We start from the raw sequence: 18,334 nt of genomic DNA, 5'->3' as shown, positions 1-18,334 counted from the left end.
TGTGCTGGCCGTCCAGCCTGGGATACTGGTGTTCTGGTCAACATATGTTGTCTTTTGGATGCTGGTATAATCCCAGTATGACCACAACAAAACCCATTTGTTACATCACATTTCTTAGTGCATATTCATAGTTAAATAAAGACCAAGACAATTTTCTAGAGAATTGAAATTCACTTTTTTTATTGGACAATGACATTTGCTATCACACTGTAATATACACACGTGCACAAATAATGTTACACAATATAACCTTTACAACACACATTTTCGGTCTTAGCTTCCGCTCTCTCTTTTAGCAAGTAACAAGTAGTATGTGGTGGCGATGACCATGTTTTTTTAAGAGGTGCTACCCGGAGTCGTTTGCCTTTAGACAACTCCTGCTCTATGTCTTCTTTATTCTCTGAAAATAAGAAACAAAACTATATATCACTCATTTGTTTATATTGTGCAGTGAACGAGTTACGATAAAACAGCTACTGCTTAAGTTACATACCTTTTAAGCATTAGTATTTGTGCCCTGAAGAAGTCTTGCTTCCATCGTAGCTACCCAATAAACCGGAGTTTGGTCAAACATGTCATATTTAAAGTCCTTAATTTTGCTAGTTGAAACAACTGCCGTGCAGCCGTCATCCAGGTACCTCACGTATGTAAACATTCTGATTCCCAGTGATCAGCAGATTCGTCGTGTAGAAGCGGAAGCTTTTTATTTACCCCAAAACAAAATCCTAATTACGGTGGCAAAAACAAGATGTAAGGTATATAATGTAGTCGAAAACATTGTGAGATTTATTTTTGGAATGTGCAGGAACTAGTGTACATTTACCTTCGTGAACATGGTTGCTTTAAAGGCTGATGCTGGGTAATATCTCTTCACATTACCGCTAAAAAAACTAACTAAAAAAAACAAACAAACAACTTAACTATTGAGACAAATGGATTTATATATATATATATATAATATATATATATATATATATTTGTTTATATAAACACACACACACACACACACACACACACACACACACACACACACACACACATAAATATATATATGTGTGTGTGTGTGTGTGTGTGTGTATTTATATATATGTGTGTGTGTGTGTGTGTATTTATATATGTGTGTGTGTGTGTGTGTGTGTATATATATATATGTGTGTGTGTGTGTGTGTGTGTGTGTGTGTGTGTATATATATATATATATATATATATTATATATATATATATAAAAATCCATTTGTCTCAATAGTTAAGTTGTTTGTTTGTTTTTTTTAGTTAGTTTTTTCAGAATGATGGTTTTGAAAGATACACACACACACACACACACACACACACACACACATATATATATATATATGTGTGTGTGTGTGTGTATTTATATATATGTGTGTGTGTGTGTGTGTGTATTTATATATATGTGTGTGTGTGTGTGTGTGTATTTATATATGTGTGTGTGTGTGTGTGTGTGTATATATATATATATGTGTGTGTGTGTGTGTGTGTGTGTGTGTGTATCTTTCAAAACCATCATTCTGTATGATTTATATGCGGCTTCCCTCATTGAGCCCGGGAAGTCAAAATTTGTTGGTATTACTATATTTAATTTGTGGAGACTTTAATCCCTAACGAACGATTTTTAAATGTTTTTATTCTTTGTTATTCAAAGTTTTTTGTTCTTTGTTATTTCAGTTCTTTATTCAAAAGAGGGAGCAAAAGAAATAACACACTTACAATTAAATATATTCCAATATATTGTGTTTTAATCTTATATTAATGTGTTACATAGAAACATACACAAGCAATAATAAAGGTTGTTCCCATAAAGCTCATTCCAGCAACATCATACTGGTTAACCAGCTACACCAGCCCCGTTTTGCTTGATAACACCATAACTATGCTGGCCACCCAGCTATACCAGCACTGACCAGCACGAACCAGTAAAAACCAGCCTGGACCAGCATGGAATTCATGCTGGTTTATGCTGTTTTTTCAGCAGGGCTAGCTCTCCATTAATGACCTTTATTATGCAAGCTCCATTTGTCTTTGTGGTACACATTTATGAAACTATAAAAGAATGTAACTGCAGCCCTGTAGCATGAACTCAACCTAACTAGTGATGGCACAAGTTCCTTTTCCACAAATATCCAAAAGAAATCTATACACTGGGAAGGCTACACGGTGTCCTACTGAGCTGCCTCTAAATCAGTCCAAAAGTGCACCCTGTGTCCAAAACCTGAAATTGTAGGTTTTCACTATTATTATTTTTGAATAACAGAACAGAACGGGGCACAGAAGCCTTTATTATTGCCACATATACATTACAGCACAGTGGAATTCAAGTAAATTTAGCTCTGTTATTTCCCCTTCCTTGTTAAGGCTCTGTTACTAGATCTTGGAGGCATTATGTTTTCTGGTTGTGTCCATTTGAGATTCTCCTTATTAGTTTCGACATACTGTAGAATTCTCATGGATGAAATCACAGCACTTTCTTGCCTGTTGTACAATGAAAGCTTTGAAACTTTTCAGCACTTTACCTTCTTTAAAAGGTTTTCCATTTATATTAGGTTTTGGAGGAGTCTTTTTAAGCAGACCTGCACATGTACAGGTGGGAAAAGCAGAGTGAGAGAAAGGAGGTGGAAATAAACAGGAGAGAGGAAGACTGACAGAACCTGGGATTATCACCTTTTACCTTGGTGTGTTGTGGAAAGGTTCAGCATACTGTTTATACAAAGAATAAAAAATAAATCCCATACAGTGAAAAGCCTGGGTCTTTAACTGTCATGTAAAATAAGAAATATAATAGATACAAAAGTCAGGAGTTGTAAACCAACCTGAACTCTATCAGTGAGATGAAAGAAGGTGTGTGTGGTACATAAGTCACATTTAACATTAGGTTAGGGAATCAGAGATGAGTCACATTTTCTTAAGCCTGTGTGTTATATAAATTCAGTAGGAGGCGAGATGTCAGTTATAATCCCTTATGTAAAATGGCGTTATAATCCCTCACAAATAGGTGTCTTTGGCCCTTCTTGTCGATTTTGATTTCCCTAACTTGTCACTCAGCTGAACCCCAGGCAGACCTGCTTCCCTCAATCTTTTCACCCTGGGTCCTAACTGAGGCTGAAGGGGACTTCTTATAGAGGTTCACCAATTCTTTGTCTATGGTAGAGCTGATGCCAGTCTATAAAGCTGTCAGTGAACGTCCTGCATTTCTCATCCCACTCCTCACTAATACACCAAAAAAATTGCATTGTTGTACTAGAACCGTTGGAGTAGCAGTGTGTGTGCATGTGGGCGAGAGTGTGTCTGTGTGAGAAACACACTCCCCCAGCGTTAGTTACCAGAGAAAATCAAGGCTTGTCACAGAGCCCATCTGTCATAGCATTGCCCAACACCCACTGCCTCTTATCCATGCTAGTTATTTACCTTGCAGATGGGATGCTCAGCTCCACATTTTGACCCGATAACCAGGGTTACTTAAGATTACATGCCCTTGTTGCCCTTTCAGGTGTCTTTCTCAACATTTGAATGTGTGAGAGTTTCAGTATGTTAAATATATTTATTTTCCTACAAACTGTTTTTATGTTGCATGATGTGGTGGTCACTTCTATTGCTTTATCTTAATACAGCAAAATGGGTTTCACTTACATGCTTTAGCTGTTGGATAAAAAAATGTTATTTGTTTCAGTGAGAAAGTGAAGAGGCAGAAAAAGAGAGTGGTAAATGCCCTGTAGCGAATGGTAAAATAGAAACTACTCAGCGCAGTCAAAGTCAGTGACACTGCAGAGAAAAGCTTTCAGCTCCCCGGAGAGAAACATCTGCATATTCGAAGGACAAGTAACAAGCTAAATGCAGGCCACTAATGATAACAAGGCAAGACTGACTGGAGGCTAACTGCCTCTTTATGAATAACTCTCCGAAATGAAGGAGAGCGGGTTGTACCCTACTTTAGAAGGTCACCAGAGGGTAACATAAGCATGAAGTGGGGTGAAGGAACGGTGTGAAAACAGCTCAATTTTCCTTCCACATTGACATACACTACCACTTACAGCCTCCACACAAGAGTTTTTGTTCATTTGTAGAACAAATAAATGACACATGGCATTTTAGAGTTTTCATTTGTATTTTGTATTCATAATCACAAGACCAGTCATTAGTATTTCATTATATTCTGCCTTTCTGCTTGGCTCCTGTTTATAAGTGATGATTTCTGCACCGCCTATATCATTCTTTCAAGCTTACTTCTCTTGGATCTGTGATATCATGGCTGTCCAATATTAGCTCCAGTGCAAACACACTCCTGTATTAGAGACGTACGCTCCGAGTGTTTGCTTTAATATCTTTGTGTAGGCAGTATACACAGGTGTGTCTGTGTTGGCCTATGTGTTTAAATGCAGAAGACTACTGACTATAAGACGGCATCCCTGTCATCTTGGGATAGGGAATTACAGTGTGAGCTTATAAAAGTGATGTTTCAGCATCTTTACCTAAGCATGTTCTCAGTGTTGCAGACCCAATAAAAATATATGACCCAGTATGAGGCTTATAAAGAAGAGCAGCGCTGTCAAAGATAATACAGAGTTTGTTCTGAAGTTTTAGTGATGAGCGTTTTAGGGGCAACAAATTAATGTCAGTTCTATCAGGGTTTAATTTAAGGAAGCCGGTATCCATCCATCGAAATTAGAAGTTAAAGAAGAATGTGGAAGTGGTGGCTCTTCTACTGAGAGAAAAATAAGTGTCACGTGTGTAAAAGTGGAAGCAATAACAGTATGTGTAGTTGATCTGACATGACAGATAAGTCTATATGGTATTTTTTTAATTATTATATAATAAATTTGATTATATACTATTTATGAATGAAGTAATTTAGTTGTCTCTGCCTCATTTAAATATTTATACCTAATTTGATAGTAAGTAGTTTTTGAATATTTATTTTAATTAAGGTTTATGTTCTTTTAAACCATATAAAAAGTGTGTAATTTTTAAACTGTGACTGAAGTTTATTTCCATGTAACATTTGAATTGACAGTTATAAGATGCATTAAACTGGTATTTTGTTAAGTGTAATCCTCAGTCCAAAGGGGATTTCTCATATGTAATACATTCTCTTTATGTTTTAGGTAGAGGTTGAGGTGGAGAGCATGGACAAAGCAGGCAACTTTATTGGTTGGCTTCACATTGAGGGAATAAATCTGTCTGTGGCATTGGTGGAGAACTCGCTCTCGAAGGTTCACTTCACAGCTGAACGCAGCTCCTATTTCAAAACTCTGCTGTCTGCTGAAGAAGTGGCAAGGCAGAGGAAAGACAAGGTGAGTCTACACACACACACACACCATCGTAAACTTTGCATTTAATAAGATCAGAGTGGACAGTCAGTATTAGCTTGTTTCCCCAGTCTCACTCTGGTTTGAATTCTGCTCTGCTATGAATTGTCTTTGTATCTATAAGTCTGTGCTGTCTAATTGCAAGGGACCTTTAATGCATTGACATTGTTGCTTTTTTTTTATTTTTATTTTTTTTTAATTCATTGTTGCCTAAAAACCTGTGTTCTAATCAAACTCCTGTCACTTTGGGTGGGAGTAGAGTTGTACTGTCTGTTCACCGGTGCTCTCCTCTTCTCCAGTGGACTTTGATTATAATGTCTTTCTGTGACCCTAAACTGTTTAAAAACGAATCCTGTGGTGATCTTGTTCCTAGTTACATTTTTGGCTCTTAGTTATGTACTGTATATACACGCCTACACACAATGTGCCTTTTTGCTGGTGGTACGAACTGCTTCAAAATGTCAAGAAGAAAAAGGAGTAAAAGACAAAAAAAACAGATTGGCAATTTATGGAAAACTGCATTTAAACTCAAACAGGCTGTTCATCAACTGATCAAAAGTTTAAGACCATCGCAATACCAAAAATACCCACAACAGAACTAAAAGTGTCAAAAAAGACTCAGTAGTGAGTAGCCCCTGATGTCCTGTTGAAAGACCCAGTCATTACTGCACAGACGAGGGCCCTCTGTCAAGAGAGTTGCCTGCTGCAACATGTGCACGTAGCCAGCCACTGTTGGACACTCCATTTCCCCATTGAGGGAAGAGGGAAGATTGCTATATTTTTGGCTACCATTTATTCAAGGTATCCCAAACTGCATCCCACATATGTATTTGGAATAAATCCAAGCCTTGATCAGTAACAGATTCAGGTACAAGAACCACTGTAGATGTAAAAGATCTAATATTTAGCAGATCAAAACTTTTGACTGTTCATATGGTACTATCACATTTCATTTCATTACTGAAAAAAAACAAACCTTTTGAGATTGTCTACATGCTTAGCTTAGGGAGCAATCACATTCTTGATGTGGAGCTGTGTTGCTGTTCAGGTTGCTTTAAGTCTTTGGAAATTGAGAGTTATGAACCACTAAATGAGAACAGCACCTTCACAAGTCTACCTGGACATCCAGCAGTTCAATGACTACAAGCTGCTGTTCCATTGGAAACTTGTTCCATTGCTACAGCAAGTGTGTAGCAAAGTTCCATTGCTACACACTTGTATTGTGATGGGGTCTGAGCACTCATTTACACACGTCTATAATATTTAGTCACTTTTTTAATGAGCTCATGTATACTTAGCTCTTAAATTAAGAACTATTTTAGAAAACCTGTGCATTTCTAAGACCCTGAAACTTCCTGCAGTGTCCTGGCTTGCAGTGTGCACATAACTGCAGCCCACAAAATCCTTGCTCATTTTATGTGTTATAGAATAGTACAGTAGAGCTCTTTCAGCATGCTTCTCATTGAGTGTCTTACTGAGGAGAACAAACCTGATTGACGTGTGAAGAGGGCAGGAGTGGTGCTCCTGTGGGCAAGTCATGGCATTAGCCCTGGCTCTGTGCTCATGCCAGCGAATTGTCACTCACCCACTGTAATGCAGGGAGGAGGGTGATCACTGGCTTTGCCTAAAGGGCTTCTCCTGCTGAGTCTATGAACTTAAAGGAACTTAAATGATCTAACACATGGGTAAATTATATAATAAATTAATTATATTCTTATTTGAGTGCCTGCTTTCATGAACTTGCATCTTAACAGGCCTTTCAAGAATATTTTTGTGAAGTATGATACACTTGAAATGAGTTCTTATTTATTCTTGTCTTTAAAAATAAATGAATAAATGAATGAATGAATAAATAAATAAATAAATAAACATGCTATTAACCAAAAAAGAAGTATACTTAAATTCAGTTCACCACTGGCTTTCAGTTCACCAGGACCATCATGACATTCCTATGGTTTACTTTTGCATAACTGCACACCATCAAGTTCTCACCATCCAACAATCCCTCTTTTTTTTCAACACAGTTTTAATGCTTATATTTTGATAAATATCCAAAGTCATAGAAATAGAAAAGTAAAATACTTTCTGGCTCATTAAAAAAATCAGCCCAGCCAAGAAAGGATCACCACAGCCTAGTCCCACAATCCAGACCGTGTGTCTAATGACCTATTAATTACTTATTTTAATCAATTAAAAAATGTTTCACTGAATCCAGATAATGTTGTAACCTTCTCAAGAATTAAAGTTGCAGAAAACAAAAAGAAAATCTTTTTATAGTCTCGAACAAAAGCCATCAGAGCATTTTAAAATTAAAAGAGTAAATGAAGCATAAGTCCCTTAATTTCAGTTTGTCTAATATAATATATTGATTTTGTTTAATGACATCAACTAAAAATCCCAGTCTGGGTTTAACATCCAATGCTGGCCACCACAGTTGATTCCTGTAGGAGGCTTTCAGCTTGACTGGATAATAACAATTTCCTCTGAGAAATGTAAGCATTAGCAGTCTTTGCAGAGCAGTGGGACACGGCTTGATCAGCCTTTCTGTATTTTCAGATGCCTTTTTTGTGGATTAAAGGGGAAATGTTGGTTGTATCATACAGATGAATGTTTCAAATGAATCCTGCGTTTGTAGTGCAACAGTGCAAAAGTCTCCTCTATATTTTAATTTATTTCATTTCACAAACGGCTTCCTTTACTTACAGTTTACTCCATGAATGAACAAACAAATTTAGTTGGAATCAGCCATTTTGGGCAAATCATAATTTCATTTACCTTGTCAGCATTTTGTTGCAATGGTGTGAGGGCTGATATTTCTCTGAGCACACGCAGGCATCATGCGTGGCTACTTGCATTGGGTCGTCTTATTTAAATTTCCCACCAGGGGGTGGTATCAAATGAATGTTTTCAAAAATAATATTGCGGCCAGGAAAGAATCAGTGTTGCACAAGCCTGTTGACTACCCTGTATGGTGGACGGACACACGCACACACACACACACACACACACACACACACACACACACACACACACACACACACACACACACCTACCTTGAAAAGAAAAATTATAGTTTCTTTACCTACCATGTTGAAAGGTTGAAAATGGGCTGAATGATGCTGTAGTTCACTTGTGGCCATGAAGGTTTGTGGGCCTTTTTACACCTGGTCATTCCATGTGTTGTCTCTGATCCGATAGCTATCTGATTTGTTAAAACTGTTCCATTTACATTAGGCCACATAAATGCGCCTTGGCGAATCGGATATCAATCCGATCTTTCTACTCCCGCCCAAAATGCTAATATATTTTACCTCATTTCTGGTAATTGAAATGGAACACACTTTGGTGTATGTACTTAAATATACTTTTGTCTATATGATTTACAAAGCTTTTGTTGGACCCTTTCATTGCTCCAAAGAGCAAAAAATGCCTGCTTGTCATCCGTTATTTGCTTCTGGCACGATGCACGACTCGTGAGTCACTTGTGAGTGACGTACTTCCGTTTGGTAGGAGTATAGCGCTGACGTATGTGGCTTGAACAACTACATGCATTTACACCTGTCCAGTTTCATCTGAAATGCGTCCCAGTCCACCTCCTGAAGGGGTTTGATCTATCGGATTTATATCCGTCTCAAAAACGTTTCGGAGGGCATTTAGACCTGGTCTTTTTTACAATGGGATAGCTATCGGGTCACAGAAAACACATAAAGTGACCAGCTGTAAAAAGCCCCTGTGGCTTCGCAGTAAATCAGTACACAGTCATGACAATTATTTCATTAAAAGTTGATATTCAGGGTTATTCTGTCACCCAGCAAGTTTCCTACAGTGTTATGATCCTGTTGGCGCCCACACATATACATTCACACATACTCATAAGATAAGTTGCGTGCCAAAGACAGGTTCAAGCTGGCAGATCCAGGGCTGATGATTCAGTTAACAGCTCATTAATTTTCTTCATTACCTGCTTAAAAAAAGTCTTCAGTGCAGAGGAAGGCTATTCTTAGGTCCTTAACCAGTTGTTCTTCCCAATGCATTTTATCTTTCCATCTCTTTCCCTGAAGTACTTTACTAAGGTTCTTTCTCTTTGTTCAGATTTTTGTGCTTTGTTTGTTTGTAAAATAGATGCTAACATTGTCACCATGGTGTATATCAGACTTGTATATTTACTTGGATATTGTATAGTGCTGCACATAAGCTGCCTCACATGGCCATGTCCTTCAAGTGGAATTTTTACTTTAGTAATATAATTAGTTTTTTGTGTCTCATCATGGAAGAGGAGGAAACCGACAGCGAAAAGATCTGTGGACACCTGACCATCACACCTATGTATGGTTCTTTGAATAAAAAGACTTGTAAAAATGTTACAGTTTCCCTTCACTGGAACTAATAAGCTCAAACAATGACCCAGTATAACAGTGTCCCTATGCTCAAAGCCCCTGATATCCATGAAGACAAGGTTGGAGTGGAAGAACTCGAGTGTCCTGCACAAAGCCCTGACTCTGACTCAACCCCACTGAACACCTTTTGGGATGAACTGGAACACTGACTGAACCCCAGACCTCCTCACTCTTACACCATCAGTGTCTGATCTCACTAATGCTCATGTAGCTGAATGATGACTAATCCCCACAGACACACTCCAACATCTAGTGAAAAGCCTTCATGGAAGAGTGGAGGACATTATAACAGCAGAAGAGAAATAAATCAGGATTTTCAGCAAGCTCACAGGAGTGTTTTTAATCCCATTTTGCCATCCAGTCTCTAGTTCTCACTCCCATAACGCACAAGAGCTTGCTGCAGAGATTGCACCTTTTTCAAACTCACACACTGTGTAACACTTAGAACAAGTGCTGGCCTAAATGTTTTATTACCCAATCTGGTAAATTGCGATGGTTTTGAGATGATCAGAGGAACTGGATGAACATGCACTGAAGAACACACAGTGCATCCAGTCTTTTTCAGACATATACAGTGCAATCATAAAGTTTAAGAGCATTTTTATGGCAATAACCTCAGGAAAACGACTATTTCCACCATCTCAGGTTTGAAGTAGATTTATGGCGAATGTAATAGTATCAGGTGTGCAGTTGGGAACTGGGGCAACCTCAGTAACTCGGGTGGATCTTTAGGTGGTTCTGCAATAATGCACGTTAAAAAATAACCTTTCATTTTAATTTTACCTTTAACTTAACTTTTATCTCTGTTGTTGCTGTAGTTTTTGATCACAAAAAGGCTTTTGAGTAATCCCACACTAAATACTGTGGTAGTGTAATATTGTGCCAAAAAATTTATTGTTATCCAATTCTAACAGAAATATTTACATATAACACAGTATCACCACATGAGCCCATGTCATATATGCCAACCTAGTACTCTTATTGTTCAGTGAGTATGACTGTGAAAAGGTTTGGTTAAAGGGTAATAAAGGTTATGCTGGTGATGCATTATGGTCAGACTCCTCTGTCCTGTAGTGCCTGGCATCAAACATGTAGTTTGGAAGTATGAATTAAAGAAAACTGTGTGCATTCTCTATGACACTGTTTGGAGACACAGAATTTTGAAAGTGCTGGCTGATTATTTATAATTCTGCTCTCTGTATGAGGTTAAATGCTGATGGTTTGAATGGTTTGTGTTACACTATATACAGTACAGTATTTTACATAACAGTTTTTTGGTTATTCGATAGATTTGGGCCAATTATGAGGAAAAGCCAACAGAAGAGGTAGCCCAGCTATCGGAAGAGAAGGAACGTGTGGCCAAGTACAGACCTGTCTATGTCACTGAAATCACAGACAGCATGCACTTTTACACACAGGATGTGGAAACTGGTGAGTAATGAGTTAGGGATCAGTACTTTTCATAAATTATAACTACTTCCAAATTGCTCACAAAAGCTTGTAATATCCCCAAAGGTTATTAATATATAGCATATGCATTACTAACATGTGCTTCTTTTTATTTCCAGCATGTTTTCACCATCTGCTAGGGAGCTGAGTTTAGCTCCAAAACTAACCTGCATGATTATTGTAGTAAAATCATTTTATATGATCCCACAATATATATCCTCAGTGTCAGACTTTAAACTTTCAGAATCCTTTTGCACGAGACCATTCACTTAAGCTGAATGAGGAAGTGTCATTTTAAAGCAGCGGAAACTGAAAGCATGTTATGAGGCAGATTTCCTTACGCTGCAGGAGTTCACGGCTAATTTTAAAAATCCGATGTAAACAACCGCAGCACAATGTCATTAATTGCTTCCGTCTTACAAAGCAGTAATTTAGCACACAGGCTGTGATTGTTTCGTTCTGTGCTTCCCTCCCTATTCTTGGTCCTACTGGTGACTGTGGATGAAAGCTAAATAAGTCCCATAAGAGTTCTCAGATTTCTTTTCTGTAGTGTGTTCTTTCTGCCAAGCCAGAAATTACAAGAGTAGTTTATGAACAGGAAAACCTTATTTTCTGGAAAGACTTGGGCAGACACACAATGCTGATCAATCAACATATGACCAGTTTTTTATCCTGCATACTGGGTGTTGGATGTGTGTATATTATCTACCCCTTGGGGTGGGTGAAGTGGCAAAAATATTACATCACATTTCTTTTAGGCAGGTCCTTAATCTTATCCTGACTATTACCGCAAGTTACTGAAAAGAGCCACCAAACTAATTTCCCCACTAATGGAAACACTGCGACTCAATAAGGAAACATCACCTCAATAACAGACCACTTACACCAAAGTACCATTTCAATTGCTGAAGCATTACTGCCTTTCCTTCTCTCTTTTCTAATTTTGTCTGTACACTTTTGTGCGATAACTTTCTGCTTTGTTCCTGGCGTATCTGGTTGTTGTATTTGCGTGTCTTGACATGCAGGTACTAGTCAAACTTGTATGACTAGTAGTTGTATTCACAAACACACACAGGCCTTACTACAGCCTTAAACAGATGAGTGTAGATGTTGGTACATGAGTCATATGGGCAGATGATCTAAAGCACTGAGGGGAAATCAGTTTCATTTAGATTCATTTAGAAGATTCCCAGTTCCAGTTTTTTATTATCGTAAAAAATAAGTCTTAAGCCTAAAATAGTTGTTGAAGGTCTTCAGCAATGAACTGTATGAAGAGTTGTTAACTAGTTCAATTTAATATTAAGAACAATGTAAATCTTGTTAATATTTTTTATTCTGGAGTAATTTTGGAAAATGACTGAGTAATTCTGCAACAAAACAATAACACTGTTTAAAACTCACAGGTCTATGCAACACCCAAAAATAACTAATAATTTAACAAGATCTGCAAATATTATTGAGTTTTTTTATATTGGGTGGTGGACAGAGTGTTCATCTGTCTTAGTCTTTGAGAACTGATTAATTCCAATAACAGAAATGAAAGATAATGGTTAATGGAGGTTAATGATGAGTGTTAATCGTTGTGTTCCATATGTTGCCCCACAATCCTCTAAAAATCTCCCAGATCAGTGTTTCTGCAGATGGCAGGGTTGTTGCAGGAAGTGACAGAATAGCAGATCATCTTTAAGACAAAGGAAAAGCAAAAATGAACACACCTGCATATCCTTGACTCAGAGTGAGCATAGCCAAAATAGATGAAACAGCCTCTACAGCTGATGGCACTTTACCAGTCACAATGTTTTTGTTTTTTGTTGTAATCTCTGCAGGTGCACAGCTAGAAAGCCTGATGGAGACCATGCGGGCGGAGATTGCAAATCAGCCACCTGTGGAGGGCGCCTTCACCCCACAAAGGGGGGACTACTGCATTGCCAAGTTCACTGATGGAGAATGGTAAGCACTTAAAAGCCGGCTTATTTTTAGTAGTGTGTCAAGCTTTTGTCTGTTCAGCTCGGCCATATAGTGGGTTAGCTTTACAAGTCAACTGTGCTCAAAATGGACTCTGCTTGCCTATAAATCAGTGGTGACAAAAGGCTGGTGTGAGCAGGTAGCTTGCCACACCTCGGGCCACCTAGTGGTATATTGGTATTAAAATGAACACCAGTATGCTGTAGTGCCTTCATGATATAAGCCCTAAAACAATGGATGACAAACAGCCCCAGCATGAAACAAATGCATTTAAATGAGCTTAAATACTTTGTACAAACTTAAAAGAGAAAACCTCACCTTTAGTTTTTAAAATACACTGTACACCTGTTTTATTTATTTTGTTGGACAAAACTCAAGTATTTTATTTCTGAAAAATATGAAGCTAAATAAAAGTATGTGCATACAGCTGCCATAAGCAGTTATATGAACATTCTTAAAAAAAAGTGCAATATGAAAAAAATGTACAAAAAATAAATGTGGCATATCCCTGAAGGACAGAGCCACTCTTGCCATGTTGGGAGTAACTATATTAATTTCAGTGGTGCTGTAGAGCAGGGGTGTCAAACTCTGGTGTAATTATATTTGGCATGTGAGATCATATCAAATGTGCATTACAGCTGACTAGCTGCATGTCCCACTAATACTACAACTCCCAGAATGCCTTGCCACTGTATTGACGCATAGTCACGAACAGCAAGCGCCCCTCATTCTCTGTTGACAGTCATTAACAACCATGTTACAGTCACATCGGGCAAGTTAATTCCACCCTCCACAAAAATGGCCAAACGAAAGATGGACAATAGGAGCTTTCAAGGGAGGCAGATTATCTGTTCACAAATATAAAGGACAGACCTGTTTTTCTTGTGTGCGGAGTTAACGTGTCTGTAACGAAAGAATATAACATAAGAAGATGCTATGAAACGAAACATTATGAGAAGTATAAGGACCTGGACGTAAAGCAGAAGCTCCAGAAGGCGAGGAGATGAAAAAAGTCTGGTTTCCCGGCAGACTATGTTCATGAAAGCTAAATCAAAAAGTGAAGCTGCTGTAAAGCTTTATTGTTTCAGCAGAGACGGCAAAATCTGCCCTTTAATGAGGGAGAGTTTGTCAAAAAGTGTATGGTCAAAGTTTGTGACATGAACACCACTGATGTGTCTTTTATATCAAATTTAATCTCTTATGTGTTTGTAATAACAAGCTCTGGTTGTTCCAAATCCTGTATTTAAGCAAAACTAAAGTTTGTTTCCATATGAAAAAGGTTGAACATTACATATCAGTTGCAGATCATTTTTCAATAAATATTCAGTTTGGCCTGTGACTCAGTTTCATATTTTGGCCCACTGTGAATTTGAGTTTGGTCACGTTCACACTGCAAGTCTTAATGCTCAATTCGGATATTTTGCTCAGATCTGATTTTTTTTCTTTGGCTGTTCACATTACCATTTAAAATGTGACCTATATCAGATACCAGTGTGAACTGTTTGCGGTTTCGAACTGACCCGCATGCGCAAACGAACAATAACGATGACGTCACATGCAGCACGCCGTTGCAATGCAAACATTATGAGCTGGTTCACGTAACCACTTTATATAACACTCTTAACACACACACACGTTGCTAGTCACGTTTGTGTCACGTTTTCGCCGGCGCAAGAAGAAAAAAAAAAGGTTTTCGCATAATTGTGACAAATGTCGATGCAGATTGACGTAAAAGTCGCATCAAATCTGCCTTGGCTGTTCACACTGCGGACACATTGGAAAAAATCAGATTTGGGTCTGATTCAGGACCACATATGGAAGTGGCCCAGATCTGATTTGAAAAAATCATATCTGGGCCAGATTTGAGTGTGAACAGGGCCTTTGACACCCCTGCTGTAGAGGGAAGAGGTCTGCAAGAGGAGCAGAGCAAGATAAATGTTGTGGAGACATCACACAACAGTGCAGATACTGTTCCTCTGTACATTACATGGAAGTGATTTAATTCTCCGTATCTAAGGCTACATGACAGGGTGGTTTGATGCAGTTATTGCCCTCCAGGCATAAGGGCTCAGAGATGGCTGCACAAGTACATTTATCCTTTACTAGTTTTGAATATTTATCCCCACACTTGTCCTGCTTCCTCTCATTACCACTTTTTTCCCAATGCGTGTATCTCTCTAGGTACAGAGCTCGTGTGGAGAAGGTTGAAACTGCAGCAAAGGTTCACGTCTTCTACATAGACTATGGCAATGTGAGTAATAATGCTGTGTGTGTAATATATCCAGTATATTAGTGTCATGGATCTTAAAAGGTTTGAATAAGTGCTTTTCCTAATAGGAGTGAAGGTAGTAATGCTTGTGTTCCTCCCTCTTCCCTTCTTCACATGAATGCCTCTGTCAGCCTGTTGAAGGATTTTCCCGATCTTTCAGATGATGGTTGATAAATACAGCCTCTATGTGTGTGTTTTAATCTGCAGAGAGAGATATTGTCTTCTGTACGTCTAGCTGCTCTTCCTTCTGCGTTCAGTACTCGAGCGTTGCCTGCACAGGCCACAGAGTACACCTTTGCCTTCATCCAGGTCCCCCAAGATGTAAGTAGATGCACAAAAACAGACTGAACACCACTTTGTTCCCCAGGAACAATTTCTGTTCTAATGTGGTCTGAGAGTCCCACCTCCACACCAGTATACACATCGTTTACATCACTTTGTAAATTGTTCCACATATTTTACCACCACTGCCTATGACACATGATGGTTTGTTACCATTATTCATTTCTTCTTCTTCTTGTTGTTCTTCTTGTACATATGGAGGGAACCTTGATTATAGCCTGAAGTCAGAGATTGTGGTCTGGCTGATAAATGCTGAAACTCTAATTTCACTCCTCCAGGAGGATGCACGGGCTGATACAGTGGACTGTTTGGTGAGGGACATCCAGAACACACAGTGTATGCTAAATGTCGAGTATGGTGGCTCCACTTGTCCACACGTCACTCTGCAGTTTGCTGACTCTAAAGATGACGTGGGTCTCGGCTTGGTCAAAGAAGGTCTGGTCATGGTGGATGTGCGCAAAGAGAAACACTTGCAGAAAATGGTGAGAGAATAGTTCACACAGGAGTTCACTGTTTACAATAACATTTCTCTCAGGTGCAGAGAAAAGGCCCCATAATAGCACAGAAAATCAGAAAAAGCCTCTTTGTCTTCCTAATTTTATTTATTCATTCATTCGTTTATTTGTGTGTTCATCATGGGCAGTGCTCATTAATAAAACGTGTCACCTATATTGTACATGAACCACACTTGACCTAAACCAGCCTAATTTTCATCAGTAGTCACTGGCCAGATATATTACTTATACAGTCATGCATATAAACATTATATTAATATTTTAGGCACACTAAAATAGCTAGCGTTAAAATACATACAGTGTAACTCTACTATAAAACATGCAAAATATTTCTAACCTTCACAGTTTGTTAAAAAACTACATATTTTAATCTGAGAGAGAAACACCTCCTGGTTGTAAGATTTTCTTCCCTTTTATTATCCCTTTTATTAAATATTATTGAATTGGTTGTTCGTAGAAATGAAGATTGAAGGGTTATTGAAAACATGTACACTGTTAACTTGGGGAGGAAAAAAGTCAATTCTGAATCCTCATGGTTCGGTTAAAGATAAAATAAAATGCATTGAAGCCCATAATACTGTGCAGTTAATAAATACCTAAACTTCCCAGCTACTGTAATATTCCTGACAATAGCTGACTTGGCCAGACAGCAAGTGGAATTAAGGCTTTATTTGCATTTTTATTTTATTTGGACATCCCACCAAATACCTTACCACGTTTTTAATAAGGAACAAATTTGCTAACCCATGGTCCATGGATATCACTGTCAGCATGCTCTGACCCTACCATCTGCATGTCACAGCAGAAATCAGGATTCATCAGACCACCATGGTCAAAGCCAGTTCCTCATTTATATTTGACATGAACATTAACTGACGTTTTTGTCTCTATATCTACATTCTAAGATGAATCAACAGGGTGACTAAAATAAAGATGCAGTGTGAAAATGTCACACACAAATGGTCTCCACCTTCACAAGCCTTGATCTTCAGACCACTCACACAAAGCAAGCACAGTTTTATGCTTATATCCATTTATGTAGTTGATTTTAAAGCACTAACTTGATGATGCAACATAATTCCTCAAGGGGAAGAGTATTACACTGATTACATAAAATCAAATTCAGTTTGTCTGCACTCTTTCCCAGAAGTGCTTAAGTGCTGTTGGTGCACTTACTCATTCACTTACTGTCAGCACTACCCCATTTCCTCACTTGTGTACAGTCCAGATGAAGACGCCCAAGGGAGGTATCAGACTTTATTACAGTCTGATTGTATAAAAAATGCCATGAGATCACATGGTTGATGTAAGAAGTGGCGATTTTTGGTAATAAGGCCTGACATCTTCCATCATTTGTTAAAAGCTTGAAATTAAAAGTGCTCTCGCTCTGTTTGTGTCTACTGGGGTTTGGAAATGTAAATGGCCATTCTATCAGTATGGGTAATGCTTGTGGTGTTGCCTGACCGAAGAACAGGAACATGGAATCATCAGAACTGGGTGGATGATTGAGGTGATGGAAAATATCAGTCAGATTAAACACTGTTTCTTTTTCAGGTGACTGAGTATCTAAATGGTCAGGAGTCTGCAAAGAGTGCCAGGGTAAGTCCTCAAGCATCCTAGCTTCTTTTATTCCTGCCTCTCATCCTCCCTACTCCCTTTTCCCCTCTCTATACACACAAATCACAAACAAAGCACACGCCTTGATTCTAAGACCAGGTGTGTGGAAACAGAAATAAATAAAGCTAGCTGCAAACATTTATCAAGGATTGAAAATATTTAGGTGATCTTTAGAAGATCTTTATTCTCTTTTTCCCCTCTCTCACTTTTCCCACTCACCCTCTTCTCTCTTCCTCTTTCTTTCTCTCCTCCCTCTTCTCCTTTCCTTCCTCTGTTTCCTTCTATCCTCGCTCCTTCCTGCTCCTCCTGCCCTCATCCATCTCTTGTTACACCTTCTTTCATTATTGTTCATGCCATGTGCTGGAGGGCCACCAATTTATGAGAGGACTACACAATACTGTACAATAAGCTAGGGCTGAAATCTGACAAACATATACGCCTTAACATTAACCCTGGTTT

General features: G+C 38.4%; 1 protein-coding gene across 1 annotated transcript in view; it reads left to right on the top strand.

Moving 5' to 3' along the window:
* The window catches only part of snd1 (staphylococcal nuclease and tudor domain containing 1), a 68,611-nt gene that overhangs the window by 49,230 nt on the left and 1,047 nt on the right, over positions 1-18,334 (top strand). Inside the window, exons 17-23 of the mRNA XM_047803772.1 lie at positions 5,118-5,306; positions 11,008-11,149; positions 12,994-13,117; positions 15,314-15,383; positions 15,609-15,722; positions 16,022-16,225; positions 17,813-17,857. Coding sequence (XP_047659728.1) covers positions 5,118-5,306; positions 11,008-11,149; positions 12,994-13,117; positions 15,314-15,383; positions 15,609-15,722; positions 16,022-16,225; positions 17,813-17,857 — 888 coding nt within the window. The remainder of the gene's footprint in view (positions 1-5,117; positions 5,307-11,007; positions 11,150-12,993; positions 13,118-15,313; positions 15,384-15,608; positions 15,723-16,021; positions 16,226-17,812; positions 17,858-18,334) is intronic.

Source organism: Tachysurus fulvidraco, chromosome 19, assembly GCF_022655615.1.
Source record: "Tachysurus fulvidraco isolate hzauxx_2018 chromosome 19, HZAU_PFXX_2.0, whole genome shotgun sequence".
NCBI lineage: Eukaryota > Metazoa > Chordata > Actinopteri > Siluriformes > Bagridae > Tachysurus > Tachysurus fulvidraco.
This window is presented reverse-complemented; position numbering and strand designations above follow the sequence as displayed.